Below are 12,868 nucleotides of genomic sequence, written 5' to 3'. Positions count from 1 at the left end.
CCTCCCTCCTCTCAGGCTGATTTGACCTGTAAGGACTGCATGAAGTTTAGTTAGAAAATAACAGAAGCTCTGTAAAATTCTTTGGCAAATGCTCCGACTGGAAATCTTTTAATTAGTCTCTCTGTCAAACAAAGACTTACATAACTGCTATCATTTTTTACCCGCTGCTGAAAAACAACCATTTTCTTCTGTTGAGGGTGTGGAAAATTTGACATCCAGTACATTTACCTGCTTGTGATTTAACAGTACTGAACTGGGCTGAGAAACCATCTAGTTCCACAGAGGAGTCGCTCTTCATGACCACCATCATAGCATTGGATGTTGCTCTGAGCTGCGGGGGCACTTCTGAGCCACAAAACCTGGTAGAATTAGTTTATTGATGAATATACAATTGTGTGGTCATTTCAAACATGTATTTGACTTTTGTGAATACTATCTAGCACACTTGTCCCTCATTTATATCCGCACCATGTAATCCTTTAAATCTAATTTAATTTCACTGTGAAACTTGGGGGGCAGCTGGTCTACCTGTAGTAAAAACTCCAGTCGATTACCGATACACAAAAGTGAACAATCACCACTATAATAGAGACCATATTTTTGAAGATTTCCTATTTAAAGCTATTTACAATATCTCAGTCTCAACCATCCTAGTTTAAATGAATCACAGTCACTGTCACCTGCCCAGCTCCTGCTCTGAAGCTCCTCTGCCATCGTACACAATCACATAGTCATACTGGCAGGTTCGGTGCTCCTCCAGGACCAGGGAGTGAAAGTCCAAGTGGACGATGTGTCCGACTGGTGCTTCAATCACCCAGGTGCAGTCCATGTCACTCAGATAAGACTGAGGAAACCCGGGGCTCTGGAACTCTCCCATCACTCCCCTGAGAACCCCACCACACAAAGCTGATAGAAAAGGAAATTATCGGTTACATTACTTAAAAAAGCAGTCAGATAATTCTTTCTGCCAGGCATTGCGTATGTTGAACTCTGCTTCTATGCTGTGTGCGGATGATACGTCTTTAAAACTGAAATCAGCCCTGGGAATCTTGAAGCAGTAGTAGCTGACAAAATAATTCCATAATGCATAGAGATGCTTTTCCAATAAGCCAACATCAGCACCCAACATGATTAATTAACAGTGTGAAGGCAATGTTTGTTGCTGATATGAATCAATATGGAATTTGAGAATGAAGAGGAGTGAGTCTTAGACAAACCATTAGTTTTTCAGATTCCACAGAAAGGTGTTATACAAAACATTAACAAAACTAATGAAGAGAGGGAAAACTTGCTTATTATTTGTGGGAGCAAATAATACAATGAGTGGGGTCTACTGAAATTATCTAAAAACCAGCTTCATTTAAAATGGTTCCTCTGTGATACCCAGCAGTCACAGCAAGTGAAACAGACCCTACACAGGGAGAAGAGCACTGAGTACTATGTGCTCCAGGACCACCTGCTGTAATGACACCTACTTACTGATAATAGAACCTTGCATTGGCCTTTCTCCTGGGGCTACCACCAGAACAACAGATGGGTGTCTATAGCATTTCTTTAGTGTATTCATGAGGTAATACATACCTTGGAAAACACCACAAGGAGAAGGAGACAAACAAAGAAGTCAAGAAAGCTGTCTAAAACAAATGTTTTGACAGAGTATACAAAACCAGTACACTAAATAGTGCATTGTTGTAGTTTTTTTTTTTAAACTTTGGCCATACTTTAATTGACTAAAAAGCAGCTGGATGTAGATCACCTGCAGTCTGTAACACTTATAGAATCATGAGGCTTCTTGAACTTGCATGGTGTTCCATCTCAAAACCAATAACTTTTTTTTTCTGTTCTCAATTCTCTGCAAATAATTATTTTTATGCCATTTGAATGGTTTCCTTAGGCAGTATCCCCAAGACATCCAGAAGCTTAATGAGTTCAGCAGTGTCAGAAGACTTTACTGTTACTGGCCTAACCCACTTCTCTCTGACAGTCTGCTTCACAGCTCAATGCAGAACATTCTAGAGGAGCGGCTTACACACGTCAAGCAGCATGACTGTTGACCTGCTATTGGATTGATTTCTAATCTGTGTGAACTTTAATCATGTATTAAACACAAACAACCTCTTCCCAATTCAGTTTTATTTTCTTTCTGAGATTTGAACATAATTATATTCACTTTCACTGGGATTCCAGATCCTGTTCTTGCAAAAACACAATACAAAGCGCCTACAGCACAGCGACAAACAGAGGGGAATGTCTCACGACTCCAGGAGACACCTCCAAACTCTGGCCGGAGGAAATTCAGCAAACACTTTAAAAAAAGGAAAGACCAAAAGGCCGATAGTGGTTCGCTGTGAAGGGTCCCTGTGCGCTGCGAGCCAAGCTAAAGACAGGTTTGCTCTTGCATACGGCAATCGCCATGCAGTCAACACCGAACATCACGCCAGTAAAGCAGAGGTGTGTCCAGTCGAACCAAGTACCACCGGGGTCATTGATAGTTAGAAAGGTCTTGTCTAGTAACGTGTGTAATGTGAACTATCTCGAGAGACAGCCAACAGGGAGACGCGCAGAACATGTGGAAAAGACTGTAACGCCGGAATGGGTTGTAACAAGGAGCGGTGCAGGTCGGGGGCTAGCGGCAGGGGGGGGTGGTGAGAGCTCGACTAAAAAGTGGGTTGACTCGAAAAAGGGTGGCGACACGCTGGACAAGGGGGGAGCAAGGGTTATTATACGGTAGAGAGCAGGGGATAGGGTGCCCATGGTGGGGCATTTGACGGTCCAACAGAAATGCAAGGAGGTGGAGCAGGGCAAGGCGATAACATAGGTGGGCCCCAGGAAGGAAGTCGGTGGGTGATTCCTGGTATCACCTATAAACCAGATGGGAGAGGGGGGGGCCTGAGGCGTCACAGTCAGGGAAACATGGACGGTACAGGTAGGTGGGACTCATGCGTGGGTGTAAAAGTCACTCCCTAAGCCCCATGGGTACGTGGGATCCGAACCAAGGGCCATCAATAGGCGCTGCGCAATAGGTGGGGAGTGGCAATAGTGGGAATAAACACGACAGGAAGCACCAATCCAGGCGGCAAGTCAGGACCTTAGCCCCCGAGTCGGTTTAAGTAAGGATTGGGGAGCTTAACAATAGGGCGTCACGACAGTGGGCCCAAAGCACAGGACCCTAGTGTTTAGTTAGCAGCCATAAAGTAGTCTGCAGCCACAACAGGTCCAAGAGATCGGCCGGCTCAGACAGCCAGAACTTAAAAACATATCCTGAGTGAGTATCATGAAAATTTTTTTCAAGAAAGATATTAATTTGCCAATACTCCTGTATACATCGAAATAAGAATAAAATTAAATATTGAACAAATCTTGGATAGGTAGCTTGGGGTGATGGTCGCCCAGGAAGTGCAAAGACATAGTGCGGGTTTGAATGCGCGTGGGTGCAGCTTGCAGAGCCAGTTTCAAATAAATAAAATGAGTAAACAAAACACGTTCACACACACACAAAAAAAAATGGGAACCGTGGCCAAATAAACAGATCAAACAACAGTAGCTGCGGGATAACAACCTGGGCCGCATCTGGGCCCCGCGACCACACAATCCGCATTCAACCAAAGCGTGTGGTGTTTGTATAGCCTTTGGAAGTTGGTAAACCCATCCAGGCTGTAAACAATAATAACTAAACATTGTGTTTTATACAAATTAAACAGTACATTTTAAATAATAATACAACAACTACAAATACAAAATTAACACCAGGGGCGGGGTGACCCCACACACACGCAGACATATAACGAGGCAAATTGTGGTTGGTTGTCTATGTTCACTGTAAATGGTACTACCGGTAATAGCCTCATTACCTGATGGTCATTTGAAGAGTGCACATGAATGTGGGAACATGAGTATTGTGCCTTCCTAAGTCCTAGGATAGCGGGCACATTTTTCTGGTTGAGAAGGCGGGCTACAGCAAAACCCGGCTAGAGAATATGACATGAGGTGTCGCTTTGCAGGGACGCAACTGTGGACGTTCTGTGCATGTTTTCGTCCCGTTAACTGCAGTACGTAAGAGTTCGCTTTGATCAGAGCTTTGTCCAGCCTGAGCGCTGCATGGGGGATTGCGCCCCCAGACATTAATTTCATCATTACCAGCCTGGAATTCACTGTCCCCTTTGTGACTTTGTTTAGTTGCTGACTCTTCTGAAAGATGAGGGCTATCTTCTGTTGTCACAGGTACAGTTGTGATTGGGGTTATATCCCAGTATGTTGACAGTTGAATATGTTCTGTATTGCTGTTAACAGTGTCCAATCTTTTAAATGTGGTCTCAAGCGGTATGTTCCCTTTCTTAACCACATTCAGAGTAGACACATCAGGTCTTGAATCTTCTCTCGATCTCATAGTGGAAATATTCTCTGCTGTTTTCCCATCCAGGATTTCCTGTGATGATAGTTTGGATGGGAAAGAGCCATGTGTCAGTGTGAGCTCTTGTTCTATATATCTTGGGCGAGAAATAACAGATTGATCATCAAGTTCAGGATTCTTTGTAGGAGTGTCACTAAATATTGCTGATGAAGACTGCTTGTAATGATTTAAAGTTCTTACAATAACTTCATCCCGTACAGTTGCACTTGTATTATCTTTTGACAAACTCATACGGTCTCTGTGTATTTTATACAGTGCCTCAGCATCTTTAGAAGTGATCCCTCTGTTGTTAAACACTGGCAAAGGTGACACACTACCAGTTCCTTTGTGCTCTGATACAGGCCCTGGGGAATTATCTGTACTGCTGATAGTACTTTCATTGTGTGCAATAGCTGTGAATGGTTTAGTTATGCTCACAGTGATTCCAATACCTTTATTGAACTTGAAAAAATTGTTATCAAATGCTTTTAAACTGGCACTGGTGGCCATATTGCTTGAATGGTCACCAGCAACCGTGGTACTGCTTTGCAAGGTTTCCCTGTCTTCAGACACCTCTTGAAAGTGATCAGCAACAGGCATGGGGGGCTCTTGGGTGTGTGCATACAATCCACGATGAGCGCTAGAAAAAGTTTCATTATGTGAAGCTCCCTGGGCTGCTTTTAATGTTGGCCTTCTGTCACCAGGAGTGGATGTGCTTGAATGTACCCTTCTGTCGGCTGCAATAGTATTTTCAGTGTTCTGCTTACTCATGAAAGTTGCCTGTGTACCATCTTTATACAGTATCTGATCATCAGAGTAGTGGCTGTTAAAACTGGCTGTTGTTGGAACTTGTTGCCAGCTTGGTGTAACCAGCTCTTCAGCTTCATTGTTTACTGTAGTGAGCCTGGGTTTCATTTCATTGTTTTTAGATATCCTACCACTAGCATTTATTTTTGTCTTTGCCTTATCCTTAGTATTTCCTGTTTGCTCTGAATTTCCTATTTCTTGGTTTTTTGAAATATAGATTGCATAACCTGTGTGGCTATTTGCATTTCCTTCTTTGTGTTTTGGTTTAGCAGTAGCTAGGTAAAAATAAACACTCTTTGTCGGTTCCACTGGTTTGAATAAAAATCTTTCAGCAAAGGTTGTAAACTCTGCTGTTTTTAACTGTGTTAGCTGTCTTGTATCAGATACTGTTGTTGAGACATAAGACTGTGTATTTCTTATAGATTCATTATATTTCATAGACATATTACTAGCAGAATCTGTAAAATCCACTGGCAGGTGGACAACTGATTCCTGTTCTTTGTTTTCTGCCATTTCTGTATTTAGTTTTAAAGACTGATGGTCAGACCTGACAGTGGTGGCTAAAATTGATTTAAATACTGCTGTGACTGATCCAGAACCAGGTAAAGCGTTGATTTGCGTAGTTTGGGGAGCAGGACTTCCTTTCAGGTGCAAACTGTTACTTGATTCTATATCCTGGTTTGTAAAAGTTGGGTTAAATGTATAAGGTAGTGATGAGTTATTTAGGGAAAACTCTTTTTTTGTAGGTAAGGTGGATAAAATAGATGTGCTAAATGCAGCTGTTCCCTTTTGCAACAAATGCAAGTTGTGATCTTCTGACTTACTAATGTTAGTTGATGGAAGCACCTGATTTGCTGAGTTCTGCACACCATGTCCTTTTATTTTCAGTGAACTCTGACTGTCAAAACTTTCTGATGCTGAAATAGCTTTTCTTGTGGCTGCTTCAGTATGCTGGCTTATGAATAAAGTAGTTTTGCTCTCTGGTGCAGCTGTAGAGTTTAATGTTGATGTATCTATCTTGCTATTTAACTTATTTGGGTTTGGAGTCTCAGTCCTTTGCAGGACATCTTCTCTTGTGGAGGTGCTTAGAGTGTAATTTGTTTGCATTTGTATTGGTTCTGCATAACTTCTGTAACTCGCATCTGAGATTCTGGTACTTGAGGAAAGCACATCTGTTACCTGGGAAGTGATAGTATTTGCAAAAAAGATATTCAAAGCCTTGCCACCTACTTTTTTTGCAGGACTGTTTAGGCTTTGTTGGTTGCTGGTTATAATCACTGCAGGTGATGCTAGGCTCCAATGTCTTAAAGATGTTGAGTCTTTTGTTAGCTTTTTATTGGTTTCAATGCTGTATTCTTCAGTTATTCCTTCTAGTTTTGTGGTTGTTGAATAGTTTTCTGTTGAAAGCAGGGGGGCATCTGTTAGTGTATGGCTGTCAGATCTAAGTGCCTGATTTTCATCAAAGACAGTTGGAAAATGTAAGGTCCCATCTTTTCCTCTGGTAGTCCTAGTAGGACCCTCAGTCGGAGTAATTTTTTCCAGAAAATCATTTAAAGGTGCTGCATCAATATGTATTTGATCAAACTGTTCTGTGTCTTGGACAATATGAGTATTCTGTAAATCTGCTGCTGCCATTGACACATACTTCAAGCCATCACTTGCAGTAAAGCTATCGTTCAAATGATTATTTTTCAGAAAACCATTCTCTTCTGTTTTTACCTCTTTCGGTGTTTGTGCATTAGGGAATAAAATACGGTATACTGAGCAGTCATTATCATCTTTATGACAAAATACATCCCATTTTTCTAGTAGATTTTTCCTGATTCCATATGTGATGACACCAGTTTGGTTCTGACCACACCTCCAATGTTGCCTAACTCTGGGATAAGCAACTTCTCCAGATGAGATCCAGCCTGCCCGGCATTCTTCAAGTCCCGCCTTGTATGCTGTATAAATCTGCTGTCTGTCAGCCATTGTGGCGCCAAAGTTCCTTTGACAAACAGCCTTGGCTTCCCAGAATGTGAGGCTATATCGACTGTGATGATCATAGTGAAATACACCAGCCACACGTCCTGAACACAAACAAACAACAAAAAACTTTCAAATGAATCCAAACATAATGATTCCTGTTACAATCAGGCCATTCAACAAGCTAAGACATCACTGACATTGTTTAAGGAAACCACAGGCCATTTGTGATTTATTCACTATAACAAGTACAGTGTTATCACTTAGTAAGTATGTCAGTAACATACACCCCACCCCCCACCATGGCTGTACATTTCAAATTAGAGCTATCAGTATGAAGGAAAAGCTGATGACCGTTACACATATATTAACTATATGCACAGAATAGTATAGAACAGGAAATGTCAATGAATATTTTAATGAACATTTGATGTGCTATTTGGATGTCATTAGGTAAGCAAATTAAATGTTAGTATTATGTAAAGTAAATTAAAATTTATACCCCATGCACCCGCCCCCATTTGAATCTCCCAATAACTATGTGATAGCCTTTTTTTTTTTTTTTTTTTTTTTTTTTTTGAGATACTGCATACATGAATTTACGTCACACTGAAACAAATGGGTCGAGCACCCCTCTAACCCTATTCTTTGTCCTGCTAAAACATTTACAACTTTCTGTTACAATGTGTAAGGCGTATAGAATTGTCTGTGTAACAAAAAACCTGACACTTATTGTTTGCATATCAGAAGGGCCAAATCTCACATCCTTTGCTCTGCCTTCCAAAAAAATGATATATTTTTGTAACCGGTTTAACGTTTTGTCTCGAGATATACTTCAGCTTATACTACTCAGTAAATAAATAACATTACAGTAATATATTGCACAAATGAATGTCCTCCTATCTATGTACAGCTAGTAGTAAAGTTATAAATCAATGGGATTGTACACTTTAAAACACCCAAGGAATAAAACTGAATTTTGTCTTTACATTTTTTGCAATACTGTATAACTTATTTTCATATGGGAACAATATAGTTTGCAAGATATTTTACTTAACGATCCATTAGCCAAGGGCAGTAATGTGTCCTTAATATTTTACTTACTGTTTAAGTAGTACTCGCAGCTGGGAACTTCGCAGAATACTGAATGAATCACGGGCTGAATAATGAAAAATATCAGCAACATAACTTAATGTCTTGGTGAAAACAAGTAAGTGATTTTAAAAAAATACAACAAGTCACACAATATCACTGAAAACTCACATCCATTCCAGAAAAAAAAAAAAAAAGATAAAATAAAATAACAGTTCCGAAAAGCACCCTGGTAGTATCACTTGCTGCGCAGCATACAGCTTTGGCAGGTTTTCTTGTACTGGTTACAGCAATTCCCTCTTCATGATATAATGACCCACAGGAAATGTAATCCCATAGACACTACACAGCCACTCCACTTACTGGCTGTAAACATACCAGAAATGTTCCTGGCAGGCTAATGAAAAGCAGGACTGCACTAACACTCATGAAGAAATTCACGCCTGCTCGACCGAAAATAAACTATAAAATATTATTTCTGACTCATAAAAATGATCATATCCGATAACATCTGAATATACTGCAGTTCTTGAGGATGATTTTTTTTTATTTTTTTAAAATTAACTCCAAATAATGTGGGAAGCTTTCTTCCCTGTTGCTATTTGTTATTCCATGTACAGTATAGAAAATGTAAAAATATTAATATCCAACGCACACTTACTAGTTTCTTACTATATTTAGTTAATTTAATAAGACTATAAAATGTTTACAGAAGTTATATTAATTTAAGAATGTAGGCATCAATGACTTTCTAATTTCAGTAAGGTCATTAAATTTACGTTTTCTATTGCCTCAGCGGAACAACCAGCAAGTGTTCAGAAATAGGAAACCTTAAATTGTTTTAACTGGCTATAGCATCCAATATACTCAATACTGAATTCCTAAAATTATAACGATTCATACATTTTATTGCATTTTCAGCCATCTTAGTTCAATGCTGGTCATTGTTTTAGCAGTGTTGACATTGGATACGTTAAGAGATATATATTAGATATTATATAATAAGCCCTATATATATAATATATATGATATTTTATGATATCTATTTGTTTAGGTAGCCCAAAATTAAGACATAGATATCAAACTTGGTAAAAGCTTGCGATTGAGTAAGTGTCGTAAAATCAAATTTGGACAGATCACTTACGGGAGCACCGCTTATGTAGAGAGAGTTGTTGTGGTGCCTCCAGAGACGGAGTACCAAACCTTAACTTCTGACAAGTTGTTTTGGTTTGCGTAGGGGGCAAAAGACCAACCTACGATTGTCTACAGGTGTAACTTGTAAAAATCATAAAAATCTTTGAATAGGTCTGTCTTTCAACACAAAAAGGTTACTAGTCAGCCTAAAGGCATCTCTAGGAAATGGATTCCGGGCATTAGAAACCGTATTTTTGGAAACCGTATAGTGCGACGGTTTTGATCCCCTGCGAGTTAACTTGACTACGAAAGAAGTGCCCCATTGCCCGGATTGGCACGCGTTGCATAATCTACCACCACTAATATAGCTTAGTGACTGAACAATATTACAACAAGGTCTTTCACTTTCAGTATAACTATTATCAATGCCAAAAACAAGGTTATGTAAGCATAAGGCTCCATTTTGGATAAGCACTAACATACATTATGGGTTTAGTGTTGGGTGTAAAAATAAAGAGTGTTTCGGTATAATTAAAAATTGTAGATATGTGAAATTGTGCCTTGTTGAATTCTACATTTGTTTTAATAAATACAGTCCTATTCCTGGTTTGCGACTGGTGGCTTTGGGTGGTCTTTTCAAGTACCCTGTGTGTAACTGTTTAAAACATGTGTGTTTTCTTTAATATGGCCTCTTCTTATATCCCACTGTTATTAGGTTCATTGTTTTATAATCTGTCTTGCTAAACCATATATATAGTAAAAATATAAACGCCAGATACATAGTATTTTTTTCAGATGGCAAAAAAAGAATCAATTCAGGTTCAGAAGAAAGAGAGACAATAATAGAGTTTCCTTACTATAGGGTTGTGTGGCTTTCTACGTATACAGGCTATTTGAAAATGCAGAGGAATGCAGAGATGTGGGCTGGTGTTTTTTTTAATTTTTTTTTTAAACTTCCTATAGGGCCTTTCACTAGAAACCCCCACATTGGAAAAAGAAATCACGACAATGTTACAGGTGTTGTTAAAACGTAAGAATGTTTTTTTTAAAAAAAAAAAACACCCTGGCCTCCGTAACTCAAGTTTAGCAGTCTGTGCCAGTGCATTGCTTTGATTATAAACTAGAAAACGTGGACAAAGATGGAAAGAAAAAAAACATGACAAGGTTTATTTCCTATTTTGGGCCCTATTCTGTGTGTTTAAGAAACTACTTTGAAGAGCGCTGTGACAAAAATTCAATGAATCTTGGTTGTAAATCTCCCAACCTGTGAGGGCGTAAAGCAACAAAAGTAAAGTCCTTTGGACAGACTGGCTTGACAGTTCATTCCCCGGGTCGGGAAGTTGGTCAGTCTGGAAAAAGGCGAGACTCCGTTGCAAGAATGTATTGACCTGGAAGGGAAACGACATAGCAGCCGCAGATTGTAAAGGCAGCTGCACTCGTTTACCAAGGGGTCATGCGTGACAGCATAAAAGGGGACAGAGAATCGTAATCTGTTTCCTTTGAATTTGGTTGGAATGAATAAGAACCGAGAAGGACAGTAAAAGTGCATAAAATTCTGAAATTGTGAGTGTTGTGTTTTTGTTTGTTAGCAATTGTTTTGCACCCATAAACATTGTCTTACTGAAGGTTAAAACAGTTAACTAATAAAACACCCTGTAAAACAATTGAAAGGGGTTAATAAACTAATCTGATATGATTTTAAATGGCATTTAAAAGTCTGATTGAGGGGAAGTGGTTTGTTGTGAGCTTTGCGAGGCGCACTAGAGCCATTTTTGCTGCAATACAGTAGGAAGGATGTAAAGCAGAAACAAAATAGAACATGTAGGTTTTTAAAAGCATATTTAAGATAATTTATCAAATCCAAATGTTCTGCATATTATTTTATTTTATTATTATTTTTGTATCTGATTATTTCCCTAGCACATGTAATAGTGGAGATTTTGGAGTTGTGCCATTTGGATAGAGTCCAAGTCCAAAGAAATGTTGGAAGTTTTTACTTGTGTTTGAGACATGATTTCATTACACTTGAATGTTTTTAGCAAACAGCCAATCTGGCAACATTAAAGGCGACCCTCCTGAGATAAATACTATGTACATATGGAAATCGTATTAAAAATTGACAGAATATATAAAATACATGGTTGACTTGTAAGAATTCAGATGGGTGGTGTAAAAGGTAGCTTTTTGAATGATTTGATTAAGTTTACACCAAATGGTCCTGAAGCAACTGTATCTGCAATATCAATAAAACTCAATCAAAATTTAAATGTGTTTCAGCTTACAATGACACACTGAAAACCACTTATATTTCACAATTAAAGAGTGTGAGTAGCAGCCTCGGGGTTTACTGTTTCTGCTTATGTCAGTAATTCTCTGCTCAAAGGGCTGTGTTCAGGCTTACATATCACCTTATATGGGGCAGATTGTATTACTTTTAAGTATGACATTGCTAACAAGATTTTCTGGTGACGACAGGCAAAATATGTTAAAACATGCAAGTCAGAAAACCTAGAGTCACATGCTATAATGTGTGCAAAGGAAGCATTAGAGCAGTGGGCACAGTAAAACAAGATTGTGAGATTATTGTGTTATTAGAGGTAGGTACTTATTGACTTTAAAGGAATGATCAAAAAAGGCTTATCATAAACGCTGTCATAAAATATCATGTCCTTGTCAACACCACCATGAAAATGCAGGCATTTGTTAATCCACTTTTTCAATAGAGAAAATCTACAAGTGCCCCACTCATTCTACATGTTCCTTATCACAATATTCCAAATGCATAAATGCAAGACCTAAAGGTGTGAACATGGATTTTGTAACCCTACAGCAATTTGCCCTGCCTTTTGTAAAAAAAAAAAGAAATAAGAAAAAAATAGAGTGCTTGAGACAATGGCACGAAGATAGAATAACTAAAACAGAGGTCAGAGAACCACTGGCAAACTCAGACCACAACATGGTCTCATTTGAAGTGTTTTTTAAAACCCCAAAAGTAATGACTAAAGCTAAGGTTTACAATTTTAGAAAAGCAAACTATGAAGGTATGAAACAGAGACTAACAGAAGTAGATTGGAGTAAAATAGAGAAAACACCCACAGAAGAAGGATGGTTGTTCTTCAAAAATGTAGTACTAGAGGCGCAAAACAATTACATCCCTAAAGTAGACAAATCTAAATGTAAAACTAAATTGCCAAAATGGTTTAATAGATCAATTAAAAAAAATATTCAGCGAAAAAAGGCACTTTACAGAGCATTAAAAAAGGACCAAAAAGAAAGTACACAGAAAGAGTACACAGAACTGCAAACGCAAGTCAAAAAGGAAGTTAGAAAGGCCAAGAGAGAAATAGAAATGAACATTGCTAAGGGAGCTAAAACCAATTCCAAAATGTTTTTCCAATATTACAACAGCAAGAGAACATTCAAAGAGGAGATTAAATGTTTAAGAGATACAAATGGCAAAATCGTAGATGAAGAAAA

At 38.8% G+C, this 12,868-nt stretch overlaps 1 protein-coding gene across 1 annotated transcript; it reads right to left on the bottom strand.

Annotated features, from left to right (window-relative positions):
- Nucleotides 1-228: 228 nt before the first annotated feature.
- LOC121312457 lies at nt 229-8,427 on the bottom strand (the record flags this gene model as incomplete). Its single annotated transcript, XM_041244259.1, has 5 exons — nt 8,270-8,427; nt 4,054-7,269; nt 2,727-2,861; nt 681-906; nt 229-359 (listed from the first exon to the last, which is right to left on the bottom strand). Coding segments are annotated over exons 1-5 (3,790 nt in total), but the record flags the coding sequence as incomplete, so codon positions are not given.
- Nucleotides 8,428-12,868: the final 4,441 nt, after the last annotated feature.

The sequence above is a fragment of the Polyodon spathula genome, unplaced genomic scaffold (genome assembly GCF_017654505.1).
Source record: "Polyodon spathula isolate WHYD16114869_AA unplaced genomic scaffold, ASM1765450v1 scaffolds_3928, whole genome shotgun sequence".
In the NCBI taxonomy this organism is placed as follows: domain Eukaryota; kingdom Metazoa; phylum Chordata; class Actinopteri; order Acipenseriformes; family Polyodontidae; genus Polyodon; species Polyodon spathula.
Note: the sequence above shows the minus strand (reverse complement) of the source record. Positions and strands in the feature narration are given on the sequence as shown.